A 27,873-nucleotide genomic window follows, 5' to 3' on the forward strand; every position below is an offset into this window, starting at 1 on the left:
CCTTGAGCCGCCCGGTCGCTACCGAACGCAGCCCTTGAGCCTCCTCCTGTCACCCGCCTCCCCCTGACACAGCGCTGCAGCCTCCCCGCCCTCCCCGAACGTGGCCCCTGAGCCTCCCTGTTTCTCCCAAACACAGCGTTTCATCCTCCTGTCAGCCCCAAACACAGCCCTTCATCCTTCTCATCCCCCACGTTCTCCCAAATAAGTCCCTCGAGCCTCCTCTGTCACCCCAGGACACAACCCTTCCTCCTCCCCGTCACCCTCGTCCCCCAGACATGTCCTTGGAGCCTCCCTGTGTCCCTGTCCCCCAAACATGGTCCTGTCCCCCCCACCCTGCTGGAGCCGTGGGCAGGTGGTCATGGGGACCCCAGGGAGGTGGCTGTCCCAGCCAGATGCCCACCTTGTTGGCACCCAGAGGGTTGGGCACAGGACCCCCCAGCATGCTGCCTCCATCCGGTGGGATCCCACCCTCCAGTGTCCCCTCCACAGGATGCCGCTGAGGACCACCACCATTTACCACCATGTGTCCCTCCCAACCTTCCCCACATCCTTGACCCACCAGCTTATCCTTAAAACGGTCACCCTGACAGCCATCCTCAGGCACAAAACAGCCATGGGTGCTGCTGGTGGGACATCTTCCCAAAGGGACAGAGGGACATGCCACCCCGGGGCAGGGACATCATCACCAGTCTGCAGCTGGCAGAGCATCTCTGCAGGCCTCAGCCAGTGCCCCAAGCAGGGGTTGGGTTCTCCTCTGCAGGGCGGGGTTTTGCCCCATGCTGATGGGACTTGACTCAACCTCTCAGCTTTCCTGTCTCTGAGGCAACGAACAGCAGGACATTTCAACACAAAGATGACCCAACTAGGTGCCGTGCTGTGCAGAACACTTCTGCTTCCCTTTATGGAGCAAACAACCTCCAGTTCTGGATGTGTCTAAAACCTGGAGCCCTTGCCCCACCCTCCCATGCACATGCAGAGCTTGGCTGAGGCTGGGCTGCACAGGCCATGCTGGTTGTGCCGTGCTACCCAAAAAGAGCAGATCACGAATCTCCTCCACTCTGCAGCTCCCATGGGGCTGTGAAAACCCAGCCTGCAGCATGTTCACGTTGGCTGTCATGAGATGAGAACCTAACTTGCCCTCTCGTTCCTCGCAGGAACCCTTCCCTCTCGTCAAGAGTCTGGGCTCTTTTCTGGATGAGACAGCAGGGCCCGGTGGGCCTCACACTGCCCGGCAGCAGCAGAGTCCAGTGTCCAAGCCAGAAGTGCACAAAAAGGTGCTGCTCCTCCTCCTCCTCCACCTTCTCCTCCTCCTCTTCCTCCTCCTCCTCCTCCTCCTCTTTCTGCTCATGCTGCTTCACAGTCAGCTACTTCCTGGCATTGCACACAGCTTCTCACCAACCATTAGGAAAGAGCTTCTGGTTTCAGAGGAGAGGGACCCTGCTGCCATCTGAAGAGGCTTGCCTTACACAAGTCCTCCTGCCTGGATGCCTCTGATGGTCTTTGGAAAAGAGGAGAACTTGTAGGAAAGTGTCCACTGATGGAAAATGGTGAGTAAGAACTTTACCTGGGCTGCTGTGGACCTGAGGATGGGGTGTGGGGAGCAGAGCCATATCTCCTGCTCAGGAAGCTGGAGAGTTTCTGTGGCTGTGTCCTTGTGAGGGGCCAGGTCCTGCTGAGACCCTCGCCCCCCTTAGGGAGTAGTAAAAGGCAAAGTCCTGTGGTCCATCTGCGCTGGTCGGAGCTTCAAAGGTCTCTGACCAGTTCCTGGGCTCAGAGCAAGAATTGCCAGGTGACATTGGGCTGAATATAAAATATGTGAAAGAGGAGAAGCTTACATTGTGCTGCTGAACCCAGGAGGGCACCCAGCAACGCAAAAAGCTGGACTTTATTACTGTGACAGCAGTGCTGTATCCCATAGGTAGACTCAGGTACTCTGTCTGTCCCACCCCATTGAACAGCACTAGAACTTACGGTTAGAAACATCTGAATTGTGTTCACATCTAAAATCCCTGAGGCATGTTTGAGAGTTGCTTTTTTCATTAGTTTCTGTGAAATCTCCACTGCCTGGTGTGCAGGAAACAGCAAATTCACGCTGTTCTACCACAGGCTCTGCTCAGAGTGCTGTGTTTGCAGTGTTTACTGGGGAAACTGCGGTGACTGCCCAGGGATGAGAGGGGAACTTGAACCTATTTAGGTGTCTAAATTTGAGCATTTATGTCTGAAAATATTGCGTAGCTTCTTTGTGCTCTAGCCCTTCTGTTGTGAAATAAAAAAAAAATTACGCAAGTGCAAACCCAGACTGAGATCCCAGAGGGAGGAAGGCTTCAAAACCAAAGCCTATGGCAGGGCAAATGGAGCAGCCAGCTCTGATGCAAACGGATGCTGTGGTCTGAGGACAAGAAGGCAGGAGAAAGATGCAGGAGGAAGAGGATCCTTCCCCGTCCATATGGTCTATCTGGGATGGTTATGAAAATGTAACCCTATCATCCCTGAGCTTTGTGCTGTATCTCAGACTTGGCATTCTTCTTCTGAAAGTCATCCAGGCACCTCCTGACTGCCTTTCTCCAGAGACTTCAGAAAAAGGTGCTGCTGGGACGTTCAGGAAGCCCGGGCAGCTCTGCGCTGGGGCTGGTGTGGCCCAGTTTGCCTGTGCGCTCATCACGGTGTGAGCAGCACAGGAAGCACCTCATCAGAAAAGTAGGGCAGATCTGATGTTTCTTGGCCTTTTTTTGCATACAGCCTTCAGCAGGATGGGTTTTCCTCCAAGGAAAGATGCCGACGGCTCTGCATGGTCTCCTCCATGCAGGTGCCGTGGCCTCCTGTCTCTGAGCAGCCAGACCCCTTCTCCTTATGGAGAGGCCGTCACAGAGCAGGACACATCCCCATGGTTTTGGGCTCCTCAAGGCTTTTCCTGGAGCTCACAAGGGAGCTGCCACACTTCTGATTACCATGGTCTTCATGGGGGACAGGGCCAGGGCAAAGTAGGTTGCTCCCCTCCGAGCCCTGGGCAATATCAAGGTCTCAAATTCTGCCCTCAGGAGCTTTGTTACCAGTAGGGCATAATTCCCTTCCCTGTCCCACTGTTTGGAAGGTTCCTGGTAGTGGGCAGAGGATGGATCAGGCCAAAAGACTCCATGAAAGAGCTTCTGGGTGCCCTCACGGTGGTGGACCTGTTCCCAGTCTGGTGCAGCCCTGAGCTCTTTTCTCAGACACCCATGCAGTGAGCAAAGGCCACTTTTCATGGAGGAGGCTCAGTGTCAGGCCATGCCGAAGCAATAGTGCTTTCTGCAGAGGGGCTTTGACTCATTTTCCTCCATAATGTTTTAACTGGAGCTTTTCTTAATGGTTGCAGAGGCACCCGGAGGGGAAAGGGGCCATGGTGCGGCACCTCCAAGCAAAGTTCAAAGGCAACAGGGAAGATCTCCCTGAAGCGGGCAGCTGGCTGGAGAGTCGCTCGGCAGCATCCCCTGCAACGGAGCCAGGACAGATGCCTGTGCTGGGCTCCAAGGGTGAGCCGCCCCCTGAGTCCCCTCGGACCAGGAGGGTGGACTTCAGCAGGGCTCCTCCACCCCACAGCAAAGGTCAGAGTGTGGGACAGAGCTCGCTTCCTCATCCCGTTTCTGAGACCCCGGAGTGGATGGCACGACTGAAGAAGGGTATTGCTCAGGACACCAGCTCCCAGCCAGCCCCTGCAAAGCCAGGAGGAAGAGATGTGTTGAACAAGGAAGTTGGAGCCACCTCTGATCCTCCCCAGAGAAACCAAGCCCAGCAGAAATGGCCGCCCATCAAAGACAAGGGTGCTCCAGCAGTTCCAGCCAAAGGTGCAGCCGTTGCAGCCTCCCCAGATGCTGTGGGAAGCACCCAGGAGACAGGGCACCCCACTCTGCCTCGGAGGAAGCCTCTGCCACATGTCATGACACTGGGAGCGAGGCCGGCCAAGCCCAGGCGCCCTCCTGCCGTGGATCTGGAGAAGTTCCGTGCAGCTGCACGTCCTGGGATGCCCGGCCGTCCTGCCGTGGAGCCAAGGAGCGCTAAGCTGGGTATGGCCAGGCACCTGCTGGCACCTCAAAGCCCCCCACTGAAGGCAACCGCTTCAGGATGCAAAATTTTCCAACTTAGAGCCTGGAGATCCTGGGAGACAGAAATTTTGAGTGGGCTGAGAGAGAAGTGGGGGCTGGTTAGTGCCAAAGGGGCTTTATGAACATAGCACATGCAGGGGACGTAGGACAGCAGCTGGAGAAACAAGGAGAGATCAAGTGCCATGTCCCCGGCTGGGGACAGGTATCAGACTCTGGGGTGCTTGCAGGGAGTGGGGCTGGAGCGAGTACTTGAGGGATCTTGGCAAACGGGGGCGAGTCCAGTGCTGGGCACTAGGATGGCTGGGGGCTGGAGCACATGGGGAAGGAGAGGCTGAGACCCAGGCTTGGTTGGCTGGGAGGAGGGAAGGCAAAGGTGACATCGCACTGCCACAGCTGCCAAATGGGAGGAGAAGGTGGAGCCAGACATTTCAGAGGTGCCAGGAGCAGGACCAATGGGCACGAGCTGTAGCAGGGGAAACTCCAGTTAGATGCAAGGGGAAATTCGTTCCTGTCGGAGTGGTGCAGCCCTGTGGCAGGGACCAGAGAAATGGGTATCTCTGTCCTTGGAGATATCCAGGTGTCAGCTGGACGAGGCCCTGAATGACCTGCTCTAGCTCTGAGGCTCTCTCAGCCCTGCTCTGAGAAGGAGGTTGGATGAGAGGCTCCTCAGGCCCTTTCCGACCAGCCCACCCTTCCGTGACTGTAAGAGCAGTCAAGCATTACTGGTGGGAAGCAGAGCTGGCCTCCTCCGTCCCACGGCAGAGAAGCACTTACACACCCTTTGGCCAAGGGGCAGAGGCTCTCTGAAGCTGGCAGCACATTGCCTGCAACACCATCTGCTTCCAAGCCTGAGGGAGCTGCCAAGGCTGCAGGGGCACAGACAGGACCATGGGGGCACCATTGGGACCGGGGTGCCGCCTGGTACGTCCTTACTGGCTGCCGGCTGCCTGCGGGACGCAGGGCTTGGTGCCTCTTGACGTGGTGGTTCTCCATTCGGCACGAACTCTGCCACAGTCCTACCAGATGGTGTCCTTCCAAATCTAGGCAGATTTGTTGCTTTCTAACAGCCACCACTCTGCTAAGACATGCTCTCAGCTTTGAAATTTGTTTCAAATCTTGCTTCTTCCTCAACTTTTCTAATTTCTTCTTTACCACCTTGTTATAAGGACATTTCCCTTTTACCCAGCTCATGCCATAACTGTGGGGCAGAGTGCAACTCTAAGAGTAGAGCTGCTCCCTTTCCCTATGAGAACTGCAAAGCCGAACTGTTTTATATTATTGTATTAGCCCACCATTTTGTGGGATCATTCAGAGGCCTTTATCAGTCCTGGCTGTGCTGTTGTGCTGGGAGATGCTCACCCAAAGAGGGGCCCCAGCCTAGACGGTTAGAGTCACCCTGGCAGAGGAGTGAGTGATCCTCCCTCCATATGTCATAAAATCTGGCAGTTTTCAAGTATTTTATTGTCTTCTGGAAACTGAGGCAAGTTGGAAAACCTAGAGTGACTCCCCTAGATTTACTTATTTTTGTTAATCACAAGTTTTAAGGTAATCTTACAATTTTTTTAAGGCTTGACATGTGATTGCTCATCACTTGGTACAGTAACCCCATCAGAGCCCCAGTGTTGGATACTCGTGTTGGTTACTGACTGCTCTAGCTGACCAGGCTGGTGATAGCTATGAGTCTGGCAATAAAACTAACGGCATCTTGGTGCGGCTGTACGAATGCTGGGGATTGTAGCAGGTGCAGCAGCACTTTCTGGCTGATGATGTCCCTGAGCACATGGAGATGCCCAGGACTTGCCCTGATACCAAGCTGATGGAGATCTGGAGTTTAGCGTTTTCAACATATTCAAGATACTCATATTTGGCTTCTTCCCCTTGCCTTTCATCATTGGTCCAGGGAGAAAAAACATTAGGGACACAAGGGCAGGAATACATCCATTAAAGCTCCCTGTGGAGCTCCCCAGTGAGCCATGCCCCAGAGTGTAGGGAAGGAAGAAAATTCCCAGATGGGCCATGGAGAAAAACTCCTCGCTGGATCCAGATGTGCAGCCAGCTTTATCACCCCACATCCCCCTGTACAAATCTAGCCTGAGGAGGCTCTGATCCTCTGAGTTGAGGTGAAAACTTGAAATAATCCCTTGTTGCTTTCCAATTCATCTTTTTACCATAGGTTACCCAAAACCAAGTTGTGTGGCATCGGGCCCAGCGCGGTTCTCACCGCGGGACGCTCCAAGTGCAGCAGGGTAAGTACTGATGAGGTGCTTTAATTTTAGGTGGCCTCCAGGCTGTCCTGACCAGGTGGGAAGGGCACCAGTTCCATCGGGCACCAAGGCATGGGTCCGTCGGTTTTCCTGCCTGTTCCTAGAGCCCAGCTTGGGATGGCTCCTCGTGCAGGCAGCTCCAGTGGTACAAAGCATTGTTCTTCACAGGCTGCTGCATGGCTTCCTAATCACACTCTGCTCTGTCCCAGGGATGAAGATGAGATATACGATGATGTAGAGACCGTTGGGCCGGTCAAGAGAGACCAAAGTGTTCCACTGCCACCCACGTCCCGACCACCAGCGTATCTCCGTCCTGGAGGAGGTGGGTGCAGGCTGGGTGCTGGATGTGGTGCCTCAGGGAGCACTGGGGACCCAGTGAATTCTGCAGCCAGCAGCAACTGCACTGGGCTGGCTGCTCCCATGCGTGGGAGGACAGTGGGTTTCTCTGCCACCTTGTAAACAAGCATGGGTGACTGATCCCCTGAAATTATCAAATGTGCTTTCCAGCCATCTGGATGAGTCCATTAACATCAACTGAGCTTGGCCCTAGGGACACACATGGCCCAGCGAGGCAAGGACCATGGAGAGCAGCTGCCCCAGAACTGCCAGCCTTGTTCCCCTGACCTGCCCGGCTCATTTCAAGGCTCATTTCTCTGAATTCAGCAGCTGGTGGTCCCAGTGGTCCCTCTCTCACTGTAGTTTCAGTCTCTTTCCCTGTGTTGTGTCTCAGTGGGTGCCTGCAGCTTACACCAGCCTCATGTCAGCATCTCTCTCTGGGTTTGGTTTTACAGGAAGAGATGCTGGTCGAGCCTCTGGCAGGTTTGCCCTGCTGGCAGCTGTGCAAAGGTAACGAGGGGGTTTCGTGCTTTCCGTGGGGCCTCAAACTGCCAAGAATCCTTGATGCTTTTGCAAAGCTGGTTGTTCGGTTGTCTTTGCTGGGGTTGCAATAGAAATTTTGGTGGTGAAGGGCACAAGTGGAGGGTTTAAACCTGGCTCAAGAGTGCCAGCATCCCTGGAGGGAGGCACCTCTGGGTGCTGGGGGAGACCCAGAGCAGGGGAAATGTGACAGCATTGGCCAGGAAGAAAAGTGTAAGGGGGGAGCAGGAGTGGGGTTACCCAGGCTTTCCCTTGACTCACAATGACTCTGCAGAGAAGCCCAGGCCTCCCGAAAGATGAAGCCAATGACACTCAAAGAATGCAAGAAGGAAGAGAAGGCAGACAGGGAGTTTCAGAAGAAATTCAAGGTGAGTAGCACTGAGCGGTTTCGTATCCCTCTAACCTCCCTCTTGCTCCCCAGGAAGGGTGCTGTGCACCGCAGAGACCTGGCAATACCCGGTCAGACCTGCCCCATGCCCCACCAAGGCACCCCCAGATCAGACTGGTCCCGCAGACCTTTTTGCTTAAGAGGAGCCTGCTTTTTCCTTGAAGGGAAGGAGATTGGAGCTGCATGGCCAGCATTCCTCGGAACAGCTGCTTGAGCTGCAGCACTGCTGTTTGTGTTTCAGTTTGAAGGGAGCATCAATGTCCTGACCCAGATGATGGTTGACCCTGCAGTGACGGAGAAGAGGGGCGGAGGGAAGAATCTGCCACTCAGACGGGGAGAAATTCTTGATGTGATTGAGTTTACAAATAAGGAGCAAATCCTCTGCCGAAACAGCCAGAGGAGGTGTAAGTCCATGGGGACTGAGGCTCTGCTTGGAGCAGGGATCACAGCACACAGCTTCCAGGCAGTCACTGCTGGTAACAGCTTTCTTTGCACACACACCATTAGACTGTGGGAGACATCCCCCTGCTGTTGGAGATAGTCAGCATATCCTGGGTCTCCAATGTTCCTGCTTCTCTTTGTAAAAATGCCGTGCTCTTCCTCCCACTCAGAATGAACATTTCTGCCTTTAGCTGGGCTTGTCATCTCCTTCTGCTAAAAGCCTCTGCATTTCCCAGGGCTTTGCTCTGGTCACAGACTCCACGAGCTATGCTTGCACTGAAGGGTGCTCGGGTGAAATGGGCTGCAGACCCCCCCCAGGCAGAGATGGGGATCAGGGCTGTGACCCAGCCCGGCAGGCTGGTTCCCTGCGTTGTCAGCAGGTTCCTCCCAAGGGTCCAGCTCGGCTTCCCAGAGCCAGGCTGCTCCTCTCCACCAGCTCTCCTGGGAATGTGGGGTGCTTCTAAGCCCTGCCTGTGCTGGGGTGCGACCCCGCTTATGGCCCTGCTCCCCGCACAACCTGATGTGCTTCTCCTTGCTCTCTTGCAGATGGCTATGTGCCCCGGGCTGTGATGCTACACCTGTGAGTATCTGTTTCCTGGCCCCTTCCTCCCCACTCCATGAGCTGTGGTGATTGCCCAGCACTGAACCAGCCCTGGCCATCGAGTGCTGGCTCTAAACCATCCAACCCAGGCAGAGGCCATAAGCATAATGCCTGCTAGTTGGCCTAGGGGGGCAATCTGCCCTTTCCATTGATTTTTGGTGTCAGGAGAGGTTCTGGCACTGGGAGAAAATTCCCAGGATGCTGGGAGCCCTCCCCAAGCTGTGGTCCCAGCACATGGGACTTGCCTGGGTACTGCTCAGCTGCTGCTGCTGGCACAGCATGGGGGGCTCCCAGCATCCTGGGATGGGGCCTCCGTCCATGTGCAATGCCAGAGGGGCCAGATCCGTTCTCCCCTCATGCTGGAGGATCCCATCTCTCGGGAGGAGCAGCCCAGAGGGGCAAGCATGAGCCTGGCAGGAGGTGAAAGGGGTGACACGGAGCACACCAGAGCTGAGAGGCATGTTAGGAGGTGGGACAGACACAGCAGCAGGAGCTGGCCCTTGCCTCAGTGGTGGGAGGTCATGGGGGACCAGACTGCTCACAGCATCCCGTTTTTTTCTCCCACAGGGACACTGACATCTATGACGACGTTGAGATTTATGGTAGGTTCAAGTGGACTGCTGCCAGTTCATGAGCAGGCAGCAGCTGTGTTTCAGGTCCTGCGTCCCTCAGCAGGCAGCAGTCGGCATGGTCCCAGGGCCCCTTCCCCAGGCCTTGTACCCAGACACTGGTACCAGGGCCTCCCCTCCCACCCCCTGCTATTTCCCTACTTTCCATCTCATAGGAGCTGGGATCTCCCCTCCCTCTTTGATTTCTTTCTTCCCTGGGACATGTCTTTCTTTCTCACAGGTCCCCCGTGTTCTTCCACTCCCAGTTACGTGGATTTCTCCACACCCTTTCCCTTCTCAGCTTGCTCCCTCCACTTGCTGCTAGCCCCATGGACCCCCCTTTAAGGTGTCCCTGACCCCCAAACAACTCGGGATGCCTTTCCCAAGCTGTTACTGACTCGCGGCTTACAAACACCATCCCTCTGCCTGCAGAGAGCTTTGCAGATGGAACTCAATGGAGACAGCTGTATTTTAGCTATGCTGATGAACAAATATCTTATCTATTCCACCTGTCAGGTTGAACAATCCGTGCTAAAGCCGAAGTCATGGTGCACACCAACAGTGACCTCTCCAAAGGCCAAAACATGGAAAGTACTATACGCCACGCTCTTGCTTTGGAAGGAGGTCTGCTTCCTCTGAGATAGCTTGCAAAAGCCACCACATCCCTGCTGGAACAGCAGCGAAGCTGTTCAGCACACTGGGGGCTGCAATGATCCTGCCCCACAGAGGCAGGAACAATGGATATCTCCATACCAAATCTCCATATCAAGCCCTGTCTGTGGCCTAGTTTTGTATGTGTAAAATACAGCAGTGATTTGAGAGGGTTTGGTGTTCTTAATTTTTTGTTTGTTTGTTTAATCTGTGCAAGAAAGGTTTTAATTCAGAGAGGTTTTAGTATTTCGTCAGTCCCAGAGCATCTTCAGCTCCCTGGGAACAGCACTGTATCCCTGAACCAATCCAGCACAAAGAAATATCCCAAAATATTGTGAGCAGCAATGATTATTGTACATGTGCCCAGTGAGCAGCCCATGGCCTGCGGGGCAGCTTCCTTGCACAGCTGGGGCGGGGGAGTTGCATCTGTTGGGACAGATATTCCTTTGGGTCCCTTTAGCACCATCCATCGATATGCTGGGGTGCCGAACTGTTCAGACCAGCACAGGAAATTCTTGGATGAACTTATTAATGACTCTGGGAAAGTCCTTGGCAAGCTCTGCTCTAACGAAGCCCTCGCACCGACGCAGATGTGGGGTGGGATGGGGATGCACTCACAGCCGGTGGGAGCCCAAACACTGCAGCAGCCTCTGATGGGCACGGCGGGACCCAGGACCCAGGTCCTCCTGGATCATGAGCTGCTGTGGAAGGGAGCTCCCATGTTGTGTCCCTGCTCCCAGCCCACAGCGCGTGGCCCCGATCCATTGGGGTGGCAGCGGCAGGAAGGGTTAACTCGGCTGGGATCGGCACCCGGCGCTCGCAGAAAGCCAAGTCCAGATTACCCAGTTGGAGACGTCACTTTCCATTATGGGAAGGGCTCCCAAGGAGCAGCACGGCTCTTGGCCCTGGGGATTATCCACCCGGCACAGCCGGCAAAGGGCAGGGCTCCGATGCCCGGAGCGATGCACGGTGCCGGGAGCTGCTCCCAGGGGCACGGCTGAGCGGGACCATGTGGGAGCGTGTCCGGAAAGCTCTGCTGGCCTCTCTTTCCGTGAGCTCCATGCGCCTCTGGAAGTGGGTGAGGGCTTTCTGGAGCAAAAACGGCCTCCTGACCCTGTCAATGCTGTCGGTCGCCACCGGCTGCCTCCTGGGCTTCCTGCTGCGGGCGCTGGAGCTGACGGAGCTGGTAAGATGCTGGGGACAGGACGGGAGCGAGGGAGACGGAGCGGGACCGGCAGTCGGGGCAGCCACAGAGGGGCACGGCCACAAAAGCAAAGGCTTCTGCCCAAGAAAGGGCCTTCTCATGGATGGTTTCTGTCTGTGGCCTTTCTTTTTTTTTTTTTTTCCCCCCAAAAACTGCAGGACAAATCTTGGCTCCCTCTGCTGGGAGTGGGGGCTCTGGGCCAGACCCTGTCAGGCTGCAGGAGCCTGCAGGAGGGATGGGGATGGGAAGAGGGGGCTCCTGCCCCACTGCCCCCAGGGGTTGCAAACAGCCTAAAGCACAAAGCAGCAGTGCTGGCATCCCGGGGCCGAGCTTCTGCTGCCTCTCCCTGCAGGTGCTCAAAGCAAAGCCCAGGTCCACGCTCTGGAGAAGATCCAGCAAAAACCACTCGGGGTTTGCTGAGAGCCTGGGGGCTTCCAGCAATCGCCATTGCTCAGCGCTTTCTAGGAGTGCTGCGCTGTTAAATGTCACCGCGGTAAAATCCCAGTGGTTTTAAGGGCATCGAGCGTCTCAGCCGTAACTCAGCCCAGCGTGTGCCAGGCTGGCTGAGCCACGGGAGGCAGGATGCTCAGCGGGATCAGGCAGGATGCTCAGCGGGATCCCAGCTTCAGTGAGCTCGGCTGACGCTGGACCATCCCCGCGTAACCTGCAAGGATTTAGCAGAGGCTTGTCACTTCAATTACGGACTGCAGCATCACTGCCCCGAGAGAGGATGATCTCGTTACTTAATTGAAGTGGGGTGTAATCCCGCTGCATCCCAGTGCACATGGCCACAAGAACCCCACAGCCTCCCAAGGGTCCCTGCACCCGCCCGGGGTCCTGCCCCTCGTCCTGCCCTGCCCCAGCCCCATTGCCACTGCCCAGTTCTCCCCGTTAGGGACTTTTGGCCCAGCCTCCATGCCGCAGACGAAGCAGCCATTCCCTGCTTCCTTCCCCAGCGGGGAAGTGTCACAGGGCTGGAAAACCCAGTGAAAAAGGGGACGCTCCTCGGTTCTGTGGCTCCTTCCTGCACCCTTCTGTCTCCACGCTACGTGGAGCTCAGCCAAGGTTAGGCCACGCGGGGGGGGTAGCACAGGGGCGGCAGCATGGGGCTCTTGGTTCAATAGTTTGCCTTGGCATCCCTCGAAGCCCAGTGGTGCTCGGGCCTTCGGAGCAATGGAAGCACGCACTTGGCTTCGGCCACCTCAGACCTTTCCCTGACGTCTCCAGGGCGGTGCAGTGAAAAGCTGGGGGCCGGGGGGGGGGGAAGGTTGGGTGGAGGATGGACGGTGGACGGATGGGCTGATGGAGGAGGGAGGGAGGCATGGAAGGAACTTGCTCAGTGTCCAGGAGGGTGGTGGATGGAGGGATGGTGGATGGACAGACAGATGGAGGGACAGACGGATGGGTGGAGGGACGGCTGGCTGGCAGATGGCTGGAAGGAGGCAGGGCGGGTGGGCACCAGGTTGCACCTGGAGACTTTGGGTCACTTCTGAGTCTCTGCTGCCCAACAAGGAGCACAGCAGCACCGGGGACAAGCCAGCAGCAGGGCCATGGGGGCCATTCCCCAGAGGGTGGTGGGTCCAGAGATGCTTTAGGGAGGGGAGCAGCTGCACACGCCCAGCTCCAGCTCACAGCCAGGTTTCCCACATGTAGCCCGTATTTCTTGGCCCCAGACCAGCTCTGGTAAGGGACAGCCAGGGTAACTGTGTCTCAGCAACCACAGGTTGGGAGCCAAGCTCAAAGCTTCAAAGCTGTGTCCCACTAGGAAAAAAAAAAAAGAAAAAAAGCGAATTTATCAGGTTTGAGCCCTTAACCTGAGGTCAGGATCCACTTCTCAGCTCCCAGCTGACACACCAGCTTTGCTCTCTGCACAGGAGAAGCAGTACTTTTCCTTTCCTGGAGAGCTCCTCATGAGGATGTTGAAGATGCTGATCCTACCCTTGATCACCTCCAGGTAAGGCATCATCTTCTGCTTCTGAAGCGCCATCTCTGTGTCACATTGAGGAGATCGCACCATGAGACAGGGCCCAAAACTGCCCAGGGTGAGAATAACCCCACACCAAACGGCCAGCACCCAGGCAGCATCCCTAGCTTGGTGTCCATCGAACCCCATAATCTCCTAGTGATGGACTAGGACAGGCCCTGAGCTCAGGGGAGGCAGGTTTTGATTTGGTTTGTTTGTTTTTTGCCTTTGCTTTCTTTACAGCGATCATCCTGGGTGCAGGGGTTACTTCCCTGCCAGGGCGAGCCCCAGGTACTCCAGCAATGACATTGTCACCAGAAAAAAATGCTGAAAAGTTGGTTTGAATATGTTCCAGCAGAAAAACCTAAATCCCGTAAACGTTTCTGAAGTGGTAGTGCAACGACCCAAATCAGAGAGGGGGATAATGGTCTTGGCCAGCTTTGTGAGCGGCTCTGTGAAACGGAGGGGTTGTTATTTCTGCACTTGTGCCTGGGCTGCCTTTGATTAGAGATGCTCATTAGAGAGCTGGAAAACACTGCTGGGGTTGGGGGTGGGGTGGGGTGGATTTCCTTTGCTTTTCATGCAGAAAACCACCAGCAAAGCACACAACAGAATGAAGATCAAAATGTCCAGTCCAGGCTTCAGGGTCAAAGACAGTAAGAAGTGGCTGGAGAAGGTTTTATGGAGTCCTGAAGTGCTGATCTCGTGAACTTCCCAGCGGCTAGGACTGAGAGAGCACACGGCGAGGCTCTCTGTGTGTCAGGCAGTCTGAAGGCACTGAATTTGTTGGAGGATAAGAATGAGGTGCATCGGTCCTGACCTGGATTTGGTACATACTGCACTGGTCTGGGGTTTTGCTTCCTTTTTGTGCCCATCCAGCTGGCAGTGCGGGACCATCCGCAGGCTGCTGCTGATGGGCAGAGGTTTAAACTGAAAGCAGATTTCCTTGCTTAGGGGATTTTGAGAAAGTTCAGGTAGGAACCACAAGCGTTGCTCAATGTTGCACTTCGTGTTTGCAAATCCCACTTTCATCAGCCCATCCGAATCTAGAAATAAGCAACAGAGCCACACTTAACCCGAAGCGAGGCCTTGAAAAGCTGAGATAGAGTCACATATTTTAAATGATCACTGGCACATGGTCACCAGAAATACCCAATTCACTTTCATCCCCTTGCCGGTGTCTCACTGCTCTGTTTTTTTTCAGTTCGCTTGCTGCCTGGTTTGCCTCTGGTTTATTTTTGGGAGCAGCGTGATCACCTTCCTTGCCAAGCTTGGTGTTTTTGCCATCAGCCCCCATAGGGCTGCTTTCTGTTTCGCCCCAGCATCCACCCCCTTCCCGACACACTGCCAGGGTCTCTTGGGGTGCTCCCAGTGCTCCCTGCAGCCGAATGCTGTTGGGGACCAGGGCCTGTCCCAGCCACAGCCGTGCTGCCCGTGGGGGTCTGGGCATCTGCAAAACACCGGCAGCACATTTCCTGCAAGGTGAACCAAACCAGGATTTTTCTTATTTAATTACTGTGTGATGGTGAAGTGGCTGCACCCCCCCGTGCACCATCCCACAGGGACCAGGCTTGTGCTGGGGAAGGATTTGTCCAGCTTGGCGCTCAGATTTGGAGCTCCTCATGTCAGAAAGCTTCACCCACCTCCGCCTCACCTTTGTGGCCTCTCCTCAGCCTCCCAGAGCCTCTCTCCTCCCAGGCACGCGGCTGCAGGAGGGGATCTGGCCCCCCTCAACCACCTGTCCCTGCCGTGTCCCCGAGGGCAGCACTGACCCTGCCGCCCCCATCCCTGCCCCGCATCGCCCGGGGCTCTGCAGTGTCCCAGGAGAGATGGAGCAGGGAAAACCAGCGGTCAGGAGCTCTGCATGTCTGGGGGGGTGACACACTGCAGCCCCCACATGCTCCCATTTGATGTCCCCACCAACAGCCTGCTGGCACAGCCCATAATACCCTCTCTATTTTTAGTCCAGTTTTGTTCAAAAGTAGCTTACTGGCTAGCTCTTAGGAAAGGTTACATGTACATGAGGTCTGAACCTGTGGCTCTTTGCTTGGGGGAGCGGGTTCCATCCCCACCAGGATGTTTTACACCTTGTTTTACACCTTTCTTCGCAGCTGACAGTGACACCCCATAGCACGGTGTCAAGCTGAGGCAGGGGAGGTTTAGGCTGGACATCAGGAAGAGGTTCTTCACCGAGAGGGTGGTCGCCCACTGGAACAGGCTCCCCAGGGAAGGAGTCACTGCACCAAGCCTGCCTGAATTTAAGAAGCGTTTGGACTGTGCTCTCAGTCACATGGTCTGAATTTTGGGGTAGGCCTGTGTGGTGCCAGGAGTTGGACTCGGTGATCCTTGGGTCCCTTCCAACTCAGGATATTCTATGATTCTATGATTCTGTGACAGCAGCACAGTGTGCCAGAGGTTTAAGAGAACAGTATCACACTAACCAGAGCAGTGTTAGTTATTCACCGTCAGAACGTAAGACTACATACTTGCTATCCCTTGGTGAAGACAGAAGGCACGGCCAGACCTTGAGAAGGGACCTGTAGCTCTGTCCTGCCCTTCGCAGCACCGCCTGAGCTGCCACAAGCCTGCCCTAGGAGCAAGATCCCCTGGGAAGCCACCATGCAGGCACCTGAACATGCAGGAGCTCTGTTATGCCCCTGAGCATCGTTTAAAAAAAAATAATCTGTGGACACTTCTCCGAGGTTGGAGACTTTGCCCACCGGGTGCATCTTGTGCATTTTGGGGGGCAGATGCTGACCACGCTTTTTTCTGGTGCAGCCTCATGTCTGGGCTGGCCACCATGGACTCGAGGGCCTGCGGGAAGATGGGGGTGATCACCATCACCTACTACCTTTGGACAACCTTCATGGCGGTGACCATCGGGATCATCCTCGTGGTCAGCATCCACCCTGGCGCAGCCGCCCAGAAGGAGGACTATTCCGTGGGGAAAGTGGTGCTCAGCTCCGCCGACGCGTTGCTGGATCTGATCAGGTACGTCGCGGGATTTCAGGGGGGAGCCTGGGGCTTATCGCCTTGGACGGTGCTCCACAAGCCAGATCTTCCCCCAGGGCTGCGAGTTCCCGGGGGATACTGAGATCTGAGGGGAAATGGGAGAGCCGCTGCCGTGCTGACCGCGCAGAGCGGGTTCCCTGTTCCCAAGGGCGCCTCCTCCCCGTGGGCGCATCCTGCACACACCCAGGGGCCTGGGGCTGGCTTATACCCACGGCTGCTCCAGCACCCCCGCTGCTCGCCTCGGGGCTGGCACAGCTCCTCCCAGCGCTGCTCCGGCCTCCCAGAGATGTTGGCAAAGAGGGCTCCGAGCATCCTGCGCCCGCTTGGTCTTGGTCTGAGCAGGGGGCTGGAGATGAACAGGGGCCTTTGCAGCTTCTGGCTTTTGATGAGTCCGGTTTGTGTGGCTCAGTCCCGCTCTTCATTCACCTTCCAGCCTCTCTTCCCCCGTGGCTTGCAGGAGGACACCCAGAGGGTGCGGGCCAGAGCGGTCCTCCTGCTGGCCTCTCGCCCACCAGAGGGGCTGCCTGGGCTCCCTGCAGCTCACCACACGCTTTAACCCCTGCACAATTGCTCTCTTGCAGAAACATGTTTCCTTCCAACCTGATCGAAGCTTCGTTCCAGCAGGTGAGCCCACCTGGCCCCAGCTCAAGCTCTGGAGAAATTGGGATGGTTCTGGGTTTGGCGGGGCTGCTCTCCCCCAGCCACAGCCTGGACACGAGCCCCTTCCCCTCCCTCCACCCCCCTCCCTCCCTCCCTGCTCACCCCGGGCTGCACACAGAGCAGAGGCGGCTGGTGGGGGGCACAGGCACAGGGACACCCTGTGCTGAAGGGCTCCTCCACAAAAGCAACATGCTGCTTGGACCCCAGGGACCCTAGGGACCCCAGGGACCCTAGGGACCCCAGGGACCCCGGAACCCCACCATTGTGCAGCAGCTTCCCAGTGCCAGCTCCAGGATCAGGGAGCAGCGCAGAGGGCCTGGCACATGGTGGGACAGAAAGCTGGGTGGAAAGGTTGGGGTGGCCAAAGGAGAGGGCAGGGGAAGGGATGGGCACGGCGTGGGGCAGGACGGCAAACTCACAATGTTGGGAAAGTGTCTGTAGGGCTCCCGGGGGCGCACACGGCCAAAGGGGCCCCTCTGTGGGCATCACAGCGCTTCCTTATCCAGTCCTGCACTGGGGTCCTGCAGGGACAGGACTCAAATGCCATGTGTGTGCCCAAGGAATTGCAGTCTTGGAGGATGGCTGTGCTCGGTTTCCCTTGCCTGTTTCTTGCTTCTCTTCTTTTAATCAATTTGCTGCCCGAAAACCAAACCTTGAGCCTGCAGCACCACTTGGCCCAGTGGTAGCTTTGACTCCGTGTTCAGAGCAACGTGGAGTTTGTTGCCAACAGGACATTAACCTCTCTGCTTTGCTTTTGTTCCAGTATCGAACTGTCCTTGTCCCAGTGGTGAAGTCCCCAGGATTTCCAAAGATCCCAGGGAAATCCATCAGTTTTATTTACTTTGCACCTGATGATGAAAACCCTGAAATTCATCGCCCTGTGTTTCTCGAGCTGACGCCGTCTCCTGAGATGACCTACAGGACCCTGCCCGGGACCAGCAATGAAATGAACGTCTTGGGGATCGTTATCTTCTCAGCAACGATAGGTACCTGCTAGATAGAGAACTGGGCTTTGCGCTGCTCCCTGGCCAAGCTCGCCAGGCTACTCAGTGGTGGCTGCAACCCAGAGCGGCAACTGCTGCAGCCACGGTGCTGTAAATCAAGGCAGGGATGCTCAGAGGCACAGGACCAGTTGTTTGAGCTCCAGCTGCTCAGGTCCTTGGGAAACTGGGCATGGCAGGCAGTTTGTAACACCACCTCCCACCAGTAATGTCAGCAACGGAGCTCGCAAAAGGTGTTACGTGTGGATCAGCCTGCTTCCTCCCCAGAATTTCCCTAGGAGCCCGCAGAGCCTGAGGTTTTCAAATCATAACGTGAGCTGCAGGAGCCTTTTTATGAAGTCTGCTAAAGTGAGCGGTAACTTCTGCAGAAGCTACGTGGGAAACAGCTTGTTAGTGAAGGTCCAAACCCCTTGTGCTGGTGGCACTCAAACTCCCTGAGCAGGCAGGAGCTGGCGGCTGGGTCAAACCTGGTGCCTGCCACAGATGTGTGGAAATTTCTAAGAGCACTTTGTGAAGGGGGTGAGAAAGCTCCCTGCGCTGAGCAGCTTGCAATCCGGCATGGACGAGGTGTTTGGTAACAAATTAAGGAAAGAGGAAGGGGTTGGATGGGGGGGGGGGGGGCATGTGAAAGGGACAGGGAGGAAGAGGACGAGGTGTTTGGTAACAAATTAAGGAAAGAGGAAGGGGTTGGATGGGGGGGGGCATGTGAAAGGGACAGGGAGGAAGAGGACGAGCTGTTTGGTAACAAATTAAGGAAAGAGGAAGAGGTTGGATGGGGGGGGGGCACGTGAAAGAGACGGGGAGGAAGAAGGCTTAAAGGGGAGAAAGTCACAGGGGGGAGGAACCTGGAGCTGACTCAGAGCATGAGGGGGATGCAAAGCTGAGTGAGAAAGGGAGGAAAGGAGGAACCAGAAGGGAAAGGAGTAGGAGGCAAGGAGATCAGTGTGGGGGCAGGATTACACGTAGATTAAGAGGCGAGGGCAAGGAGCTTGAACTTAGTGTGTAAGTAACCAAAAAGCCACTTAGAGGATTTGGGGTGTGGAGGCAGCGCAGTCAGAGCAGCGCAGGAGAGCAGTGCTGGAGCCCCCCGAACTGCCTCGGGGCAGAGGCCGGGCAGTTTGAGAGGCTGCGATACGCCAAGCTCCTGCAGGAGGTGGCCAAAGGGAGGCTGGGCAGAGACAGACCCGCCGGGAGCGCCTCCATCCCAAGAGATCCCTCCTGCCCCAGAGACCAGCACCATCGGCCGAGCTCTGCCTTCAAGCCGGTGCTCGGGGAACGTGCCCAGCTCCAGCCCTCGGGACACACGTCCTCCTCCGGCCCAGCACAGCGGGTGACCAGAAGCTGCTTTTTCTGCCCCCGGGATTACCGCCCACCGCCCTGCCGGCGTGGGTATGGATCAGCGCTGCGCTGGGGCTCGGAGATCACCCGAGCTGGCCCCGGCCGCCCGGCTGCACCCATCCGGATCTTGCCTGGGAGGGATTAGAGCTCCGCAAAGCCGCGGCCCAGCACCTGCAGCGGGGCCTGGCGGGAAGTGCCCACGAGGGGCCGAACGAGTTGGGTTTGTCCAGCAGAAAGCAGAGCGGGCAGGGAGGGCCCGGCCGCGGCCCTGTGCCGTGGGAGCCCCTTCGGAGGGAAACGGAGCTCGGCTCCTCGCAGCAGCGCGGAGAAGGCCAGGTGAGATCTCAGCGAAGGACGTTTGTGTCCATCTCCAAAATCAGGCATCTCATGAGACCGTGGCCGGGTGTCCGTGCGGTGCCTGCTGGCCGTCAGGAGCAGCCATGCACACAAACTGCAGCACGGAGGCGAAGCACAGCACGCCAGGGGCACCAGAGCAAGGTGCGGGACCCTAAGATGTGATCTCATCACTTCTGGTGCCCTTGAGGCCTGCTGCTTTGGCCCACCGCCCCGTGCTGCCACGAGGAACCCCACGCAGCCACCGCAGCTCCAGTGGCTTCCTCACAAGCATCCTCAGAGTCCACTCTGGTGCCTCTGAAATCCAGGAAAGGGCAGAGATTTAAAGTTACTTGAAATAAATTGATTATGTGCTGGGGTGATCTTCATGGCAGCCCTCCGCAGGACACAAAGAGAAACAGACTTCTAAGGCAGCTGCTATGACCACCAAACACTGGGTGAGTAGCCAAGGAGCCAAGAATTACATGTCCAGCCTCGTCTCATTTCTCAAGGCTGGGCAAAGATGACCCTTTCTCATCTGTTTTCTGAGCAAGACGTTAGCTGGCCAGAGTTCCAGCTAAATGCACCAGGTCTCTGGGAGTCCTCAGGAGGAGGGTGAGAGGGAGAGGACAAAATGCTGACTATACTTTTATTTTCCAAGTTGAAGCAGACGCTTCTACATTGCTGCGGAAGAAATTTCAGCTCATGGGACCACACCGAGTGTATGCACCAGGCTGGAATCCAGATGGGCAAATACTCAGACTCGGTTTTGTTTTGCTCAGCAGGAAACCTCCTCACCAGTGAAAGCAATGGGATTTAGCACAGGCTAATTTGGTGCTGGCAGACCAGAAAGCCACGCCAGAACCCATCTAACCATTCAAATATTTCTGCCCCAGTATTCCTACAACTGAAAATTAGACCGGGAATTGCGTTAAGGCAACATCAAAAGAAGCAGCAGAATTAAGACAGGCGGCTTAATGCCTGTATCCAAGCATCTCGGCTGGATCCTTCCTTACCTAACACTAATGCAGGCACTGTCACCACCACAGTACAACCTGTGGGTAGGCAGCAAAGCTGTCTGCGGGCATTGGGCAAATCCAAGCACTTCTGTTTGTTTCAGGAACTAGATTGTCCTAGTGTTACCAAAAAGCAGCCAGAAGACAGCTTGTCGCCCTCTAGAAGCGACTCCTCCAGTGACTACCCTCAAGAAACTCGGCGCATTACACACTGCTCCTTTGGTACTGCTTAGTAATACAAATCAATGTGTTTGGTTGCAGGACTTCTCTTGGGGAAAATGGGCGAGCGAGGAGCCCCGCTAGTTAACGTGTGCCAGTGTCTGAATGAAGCAGTTATGAAAATTGTCTCGATGGCAGTCTGGTAAATCTGTTTTTGATCAATTCAGTTCTTTCCTTACCTGCTAGTTAATGATGGTGCCAGCCATACATATGTTTACAAATATCTGCTACGAGCACTGGACTTATTTTTAGTGTGACTGCATCATAGAGTACCAAATACTGTAATGACTGTGGTGTAGTGCTTCAATAATTGCTTGATCCTCATAAATAAATACTCATGCTTATTCTTTGCAGGTACTTCCCCTTTGGCATTGTATTTCTCATTGCTGGAAAGATCCTGGAGATGGAAGATCCCTCGGTTATAGGACAGAAGCTGGGACTATATGCCATTACAGTAGTGTCAGGGCTGGTCATCCACGGACTTGTTCTCTTACCTCTGCTTTTCATGCTCATCACCAAGAAAAACCCCTTTGCTTTCATCAAAGGAATACTGCAAGCCTTGCTGATTGCCTTAGCTACATCCTCCAGGTAAGAAAGCGTGGCCAAAATTTGCCGGTACAGCTGGGAAGGGCTCTGGCTTAGCTGTGGGAGACGTGGCTGCGCGTACGGCTGGCCGCACTGCAGAATAGATGCAATTAACACATAAAGAGAAATCGTGCTCCAGCACTATTCGAAATGAGATCACTTCCAGTTTTAGTAGGAAATGGGACGTTTGCCATTGCTCTGGTCCTCGGTGGGAAGAGCCTCAGCACGTCTCCAGATGCAGCCAGCTCGCCTTGCTCTGCTCACCAGCTCCTGGCGCTTCCCAGAGCACCGCAGTCCGTGTGTGCCCTGCTCACTGCTGCAGGCAGCTTTCTTCCAAGGAAACCCAAACAGGGCTTCTGTAGGTGCTTTATAAAGCAGTGTGTGGTTATGAGTTTGGATTTTAATTGAAAACATCAAAAACACTTCCGGATACTTTACTGAAAACCTCAATCAACTCCTGTGTATACCACGCTCCTCCAAAGGAAAGTTTTGTCTATTTCGATAAGGTTTTATAATTGTAAATAATTTTTCTATCTTTAATTTTTATTGCAAAACATTCTTTGAAACAATGAAGAAACTGTACATTAGGAACTACCGTCCTTTCTGAAAGACACACAAACCAAAACATTTTCTCAGAAAGCATTAGGCCAGGTGAAGCGTTTTCCTGCCCTCCCTGATGTCAGTGCTGTACACGAGCTCAGTAAAACCACAGAGGACTGTCCCTCCCTGCCCTGTCCCCTGTCTCTGCAGGCCTCTCCTGCTGGTGTAGACAACCCAGTCTCATCCTGCACGGGGGCCCCCATCCCTGTTTCCGTTGGCCCTCGCTGCCGTTTCCCTCGGAAGCATCTCCTGTAGCCATCACCGTCCTGCCGGGCACAGGGTCCTGGCAAAACCCCGAGGTCGACAGGGGATTTCTGCAGCGCCAGCACCATGCTGGGACCTTTCCCTGCGGAGATGGGCTGCCACGAGCAGCTGCTGCTCTCCAGCCAGCGTGCAAGCTGAGGGGCTGTTGTGTACGGGCTGGTGGGAGAGCTTTGTCCTCGTCCTGCCGTCCGCTCCAGGGATCATGGGCTGCTGTGCTACGCCCTGCACACATTGGAAAAGCAGCGCCTGCCTTGAAGAGTTGATCGCGGTCCCATCGGCTTCTTTATCACGTTCATTTCCCATCTTTCATTCTGTCCTCTTCCTCCCCATCCTTATCCCGACTCCCACCATACAGCTCACGTCTGCGCGCTCGACAGAAACGAGCGCGAGGTCAGTGGGGTGGTACTGGGCAGCTCCGGGCAGCACTGGGTGACACTGGGGCAACTGCTCCCCACTGCACACTGGGGCTGAACCAGGGCTGAAGGAGCCCCCTGGGGGCTGGGCTGGGCACTTCTGCTTCGTACAAATGTCCAGGTGTTGTGGGATAAATGTGGGGAGGGGGGATTACAACAGACAGCCAGAACTCGTGCACAAAGCTCTCAGTAGTGTGATGCCTTCGGACAACAAAATGATTTTTTGAGTTTATTACTCCTTGGCTAATTGTGTATTCCCCAGGCTGAAGAAATGCATCTTTCCTCTCATTGCCATAGCAATTCGTGTAACAGTGCTGCTGCACTTACCCCGGGAGGACTTACGTTTGTATACCATTGGGCTGCAGACAGCAGACCGCTCAACACAAACGACATGGAAAACAATTACTTATCGTTTCTTCTCCCGCAGCTCAGCAACCTTGCCCATCACCCTCAAGTGTCTTCTGGAAAACAACGGGATAGACAGGCGCGTGGCACGCTTCGTCCTGCCGGTCGGGGCCACCATCAACATGGACGGCACGGCGCTATACGAAGCAGTCGCTGCTATCTTTATCGCTCAGGTCAACGAGTACGACTTGGACTTGGGACAAATCATAACAATAAGGTAAATGTTTATTTGCAGCAGTCAAATTGGTTCTCTGTTCTTACAGAGATTAGACCGGTATCTCACCCCTTAGCCATTTATTTGGCTGAGATCTCCCTGCCGCACTGCAAAGGGAGGAGACAGGGCAGAGCCCCGGCAAAGCTCTGCTCTGCACCCCGGCTGCTGCAGAATCAGCCCCTGCCAGTGGGTGACAGCGGGGCTGCCCAGCTGGGTAGCACGCCTGGGCAGCGTGACACCGTCGAGGAGCTCTACCAGCACGGAGGTGCTTACGCTGGCGTAATATATTCTCCTTCAGGAATACCCTCATTTAACGAGCAGGGGAAAAAAAGCATCTGGCTAAAAATAAGTACAATTTCAAATACCAAGCCATTCAGCACAAGGTGCACACCCGCAGCCAGGGCCCTGGACAGCAGCAGGGCAGGAGGTGAAGCACTGCAGCCACCCCCGCCGCAGGATGGGGCTGTCCCCAGGAACCAAGTGGCCCTCGTGCTGAAGCCTGTCCTCGCCTTTCGGAGCTCGTCCTGGTCCATTCCAGCACAGAGCTGGGAGCAAACACTGGCACAGGGGATCAGGACGGGCAAGCAAATTGTGCAAGTGTGCAGGTGCCCGCCATGATCTGAAGCAGAAGTTTTGCAATGGAGGAAGGCAGCTAAACAAGCAATGGGAGCCTGAGAAGCAGAATTCCTTACAGTGAGATTTCAGAATAATTGGAAGTGATCTTTCCTGGCCAACAAAGTGTTTCAGGTCCTGTCGCTATATCATATAGAATGATATAACGGGGACATGATTATTTTTATTATTAACATATATGACTTATGCAACACCTCCTTCCTTCAAAAAAAAAAAAAAAAAAAGGCAGCTTTTTTGGTGGCACTAATTCTGCAGTCTTCTTTTCTCTGCAGCATAACAGCAACAGCAGCGAGCATAGGGGCGGCCGGGATCCCCCAGTCGGGGCTCGTCACGATGGTCATCGTGCTGACGTCCGTGGGGCTGCCGACTGCCGACATCACGCTCATCGTGGCCGTGGACTGGGCGCTGTAAGTCTCCCAGAGGCGATGTTGCGGGCTGGTGCTAGCGGCAGCTGATAGTGGGGACGTGTTTGGGTTTCCTGGAGCAGCTCTAGCAGAGGTAACAGAGATCATGGGATCACACATAAGGTCAGGAGCCAAGTGTAAGATTCCTCATTTTCCCATTATTTTCCTGAAACAGCCTACGATAATGACAGGTAAAAATTTCTTGAATGATTGTTTGAGTTAAGGTGTTTCTGTTCTGAGGTGCCCGCTGCAGCCTGTTGCCTCCTTAGGGACTGCACTCAGAAGCAGTGATGATATTACCCCATGCAAGATACAAACTTGTGCCTTTTTTTTTTTTTTTTTTAATCTAAATCCTTATCAGACTGCACCCCAAATTTTTGCTAGGTCTCAAGTGAAACAAACAAACTAACAAAAAAACCCCTCTGAAATATCTAGGTATGCATGTATAGTTTCAAGAGATGGAAAGGATTCCACTTTCCTCCATAAGAAGAGGTAGAAAAGGAGGAGGGAAGCAGACACATATTGTTGTCTTCATAAAACGTTACCGTGTAAGGCTGCTAGTTGATGCGTTCCCTAGAAATACCTCAAGTCCCAGTCTCCTCCAAGCTGTCCATTCTGTGAGCAAAGGAGGATGGACAGCACGAGACTGAAAGCGGTTTGTCGCACAGGTAAGTGTGGGAAGGTACAGTGATCACTGCTTTGGTGGAACATCTCCCTGCGAGATGAACGAGGTTGGTTAGGGTGCAGAAAGGTCTCTGGCTTCATAGGAGGAGAAATGAAAACCAGCCAGAAGGGTGCTAACAGCAACAGAGACAGAAGGGGTGGAAACATCAAATTGTTTAGGACAAAAACATGATCTTTAGGATAAAATTAATTGATACAAACCATAAACCACTTGGAAATATTTGCAGAGTATGTGCTCATCCAGGTTTCCATTTTTATTCCTAAAACATGGGAATTTTTATAATTAGGAAGTAGAAAGGACAGAAAGATAGACTAGGGATAGATAAGAGGGATGGGATAGATGTTTAAAAGGTAAAAAGGAAAAAACCAAAAGCGATCTGAGATGCTTACTGATTGTCAGAACAGAACAGTAAAAAGGTAAAGTATGAGCTGGTTGTGACACTAAATCATAGAAGAAAATTAGGGCCCCCTTCATGAATAGATGTAATAGTGGGGGGGGGAAAAAAAAAAGTTGCATTCAGTAGGCAACTTACATCTCACAAGCCATCTGTCACCAGAACTAAAACATCACTGGAGTTTCTAAAAGCAAGGATGACATTTTCAAACGACTGCATCCAACGCCAAGGTCTGTCTTCCAGGGAGGTAGTCCTCGCCTTGGTGGATGAAGACCAGATTGATCTTGAGACAAAATACGATGCCTGATAACACTTGTCATAGACAAACAGAACAAAAGCCCAAATATATGCATTCATGAAATGTAGCATTTAAAAGTAGTCCGGTAAAAGTGAAGCAAATTAGGTAGGTAACAAAAACATACAGTGTAGTTACTAACTTTTAAGGAACTGATGCATGGGTTGCTGGTTTGGTCTTCACAGCCATCCTGTAGAGAGGGAACAGCACAAGTATCATGACCGCTTTTCTCATTCTTACACTCACAGGAAGTTCAACTTTTCAGGTGCAAGTTGTTACATCAGAACAAAATGTCAGCTAAACCTTTGAGCATCACAGGGCACCAGTAGTATCACCTACAGTAATACTGCCGGCACTTCCTACTGACGTGACAAGTACTCGCCTGAGGGCTGGACAAACGCAATTTCATCCCCAAGTGTCATCTTAAAGAGTTTTGTGGCTCAGGGGACTCATGCAGATTTTGAAGAAAAATGCACAATGCACCAGTTTCGGTAGCAGCGCAGCCACCCCTACGTGCTAGAGATGAGCGCGAGGAGATGCCAGTACCAATTTCTTGCTGTATTTGCACAGGGCCAAGGGCAATACCCCATCTGTCTCAGCTAGTTCTTACCAAGAACAACAGTAGAGATATCAGGGATGGGGGTTCACCTTCCAAAGCCATAAAAGACTACAGCCACTCTGGCTGTGGCCTCCAACTGCAGCCTCACAGCTTGCTCTCTTCTAGGGACCGATTCCGAACTATGACCAATGTCCTCGGAGATGCTCTGGCTGCTGGCATCATACAACATATCTGTGAGAAAGACTTTGCCCCAAAGCCCCCTAAGGTACGTACAGCTTGTCTGGGAGAGCAGGGGAACACAGGACACATCAGGGCTAGAGACAGACACAAGGAAAGTGCTCGATTAGGAAAATAAAACAGCATTTTGTTCCTTTTGCAGCAAGATCCAGTGAGCAACACAGACAAGTTTCCTTCTGCAGAGACCTCACTTCTGCATCCCAAAGACAACGTGATCGAACTGATTGAAGAAAATTTGTTTGATCAGACGGGAGTTCACTACAACATCTGTCAAGTGTAGATCACAGCATTCCCATGCCCAGGATGGGATCTCGGTGCTAAACTGCATATGGATGCTCTGCAAGACAAAGGCCTTACTTGGCACAAAAAGTAGAAAAATCCTCTACCCTTTGAAGACTTTGGGACTCTCCAAAGAGCAGAGCCCGCTGCTTGTACGGGAGGATATGGCTGGACTGGCTGTTCTGTCTAAAGCAGCTGGGATTTGAACGTTTTATGCCACACATTTTCTCAAGCCCAGTTCTCTTCCAAAGTTAGGGAGGAGAGCAGGTACTGGGAAGTGGGAACTAGACTGGATTAGAAAGAAACAGAGATGCGAAAATAATAGGACACCTTACATCGGCAGCCTTTATCTGCTGTCCAGGCTGCATTCTGTAAGGCTTTATTTTCTTTAATATATTTTTTAAAATCTTTTTTATTAATACATATACACTAAACATATTATATATTACTATACTATATAAGGTTCTCATCTAAAAAACTATGTGTATTTTTTGTCTAGAACTCAAAATTAAAGCTGAACATAACGGGATTTTCCAGCCATTACACAAACAGAGAAGAGCTGGTTGGAGCATTTCACTTCCAGTGCCAGAGAGATTCATTTCAGCTGCAAGGATGGAAGGGCCAGCTATACGTGTATTTTTACTGTCTGTCTTATTATAGTGAAACTAATTGACCAACCCAGTCGCAACCGTGTTGGTTTTCCCAGCTAAGGATCTGTTCCCAAGTTCAAATTCCCATTCCAATTACAGCCTTAAAGCACAGGCTTCCAAGGGCAGCCTTCTCCACAAAAGCCTTTTACACAACTGATTCACGCTGCTGAATTCATTCGCTTCTTGCAAGGTCACCTCATCCCTTTCCCCCCTGGGTTTGTCATTCCTGCCGCAGCACGAGGCTCGTGGAAGCAGCCTAAATGCAGACTAACGTCACTTACTTCCTCCAAAAGGCAACGCTCTTGGCCCAACTCACGGGGAAATTGATCAGAATGCTCCTATGGCTCAGATAAAGTCAGAGGAGATCCAGAGAGCAGCAAACAGGGCCCTGGGGCATGCCCAGCACATGCCCCTTGCAGCACCTGCGAGCGACTTTGTGCAAGCTGCAGGCGGAATCGCTGTCAATGAAGCTCGAGGTACTGCTGTCCACTTCGGCATTTCTCACCCTTTCCTCCTAGGCTGGTTAGTTTTGTACCCTCCTATTCATTTAATGTCCGACTCCTCTTCAGTAGGGGCAGTCTTGGGGTTAGAAAACCACATCC

The 27,873-nt window shown here is 53.9% G+C and overlaps 2 protein-coding genes and 1 long non-coding RNA gene across 4 annotated transcripts; 2 read left to right on the forward strand and 1 right to left on the reverse strand.

Moving 5' to 3' along the window:
- Positions 1-1,036: 1,036 nt before the first annotated feature.
- PRAM1 (PML-RARA regulated adaptor molecule 1) lies at positions 1,037-10,081 on the forward strand. Of its 2 annotated transcripts, XM_066983658.1 has the most exons (10): positions 1,037-1,547; positions 3,353-4,040; positions 6,253-6,325; positions 6,553-6,665; positions 7,135-7,189; positions 7,494-7,587; positions 7,849-8,011; positions 8,595-8,628; positions 9,217-9,251; positions 9,774-10,081. In XM_066983658.1, exons 1-10 carry the CDS (start codon positions 1,545-1,547, stop codon positions 9,776-9,778), a joined length of 1,263 nt encoding a protein of 420 aa, XP_066839759.1. In that variant the 5' UTR covers positions 1,037-1,544; the 3' UTR covers positions 9,779-10,081. The 2 variants fall into 2 exon arrangements, with proteins under 2 accessions (XP_066839759.1, XP_013051781.2); XM_013196327.3 differs by lacking the exon at positions 3,353-4,040 and having other exon boundaries at positions 1,042-1,547.
- Positions 10,082-10,700: 619 nt separating this feature from the next.
- Positions 10,701-27,109, forward strand: LOC106045713 (excitatory amino acid transporter 5-like). Its single transcript, XM_066983864.1, has 11 exons — positions 10,701-11,094; positions 12,987-13,066; positions 15,854-16,066; positions 16,669-16,711; positions 17,511-17,733; positions 20,697-20,796; positions 21,009-21,242; positions 22,944-23,138; positions 24,041-24,175; positions 26,271-26,370; positions 26,485-27,109. The coding sequence occupies exons 1-11, from the start codon at positions 10,918-10,920 to the stop codon at positions 26,620-26,622; spliced, it is 1,638 nt and encodes a 545-aa protein (XP_066839965.1). The 5' UTR covers positions 10,701-10,917; the 3' UTR covers positions 26,623-27,109.
- LOC136787013 (uncharacterized) lies at positions 23,856-26,491 on the reverse strand. The gene is made up of 2 exons (XR_010826720.1): positions 25,058-26,491; positions 23,856-24,887 (listed from the first exon to the last, which is right to left on the reverse strand). It is a non-coding gene; the product is annotated as an uncharacterized lncRNA (long non-coding RNA).
- Positions 27,110-27,873: the final 764 nt, after the last annotated feature.

This window comes from Anser cygnoides, chromosome 27, assembly GCF_040182565.1.
Source record: "Anser cygnoides isolate HZ-2024a breed goose chromosome 27, Taihu_goose_T2T_genome, whole genome shotgun sequence".
NCBI classification, from domain to species: Eukaryota; Metazoa; Chordata; class Aves; order Anseriformes; family Anatidae; genus Anser; species Anser cygnoides.

Coding starts and splice junctions, on each gene's coding strand:
- PRAM1 (XM_066983658.1), top strand. Junction 7,588..7,848: donor AGTTTCAGAAGAAATTCAAG/GTGAGTAGCACT, acceptor TTTGTGTTTCAG/TTTGAAGGGAGCATCAATGT. Junction 8,012..8,594: donor CCGAAACAGCCAGAGGAGGT/GTAAGTCCATGG, acceptor GCTCTCTTGCAG/ATGGCTATGTGCCCCGGGCT.
- LOC106045713 (XM_066983864.1), top strand. CDS start 10,918: ATGTGGGAGCGTGTCCGGAAAGCTCTGCTGGCCTCTCTTTCCGTGAGC. Junction 11,095..12,986: donor CGCTGGAGCTGACGGAGCTG/GTAAGATGCTGG, acceptor CTCTCTGCACAG/GAGAAGCAGTACTTTTCCTT. Junction 26,371..26,484: donor TTGCCCCAAAGCCCCCTAAG/GTACGTACAGCT, acceptor TTCCTTTTGCAG/CAAGATCCAGTGAGCAACAC.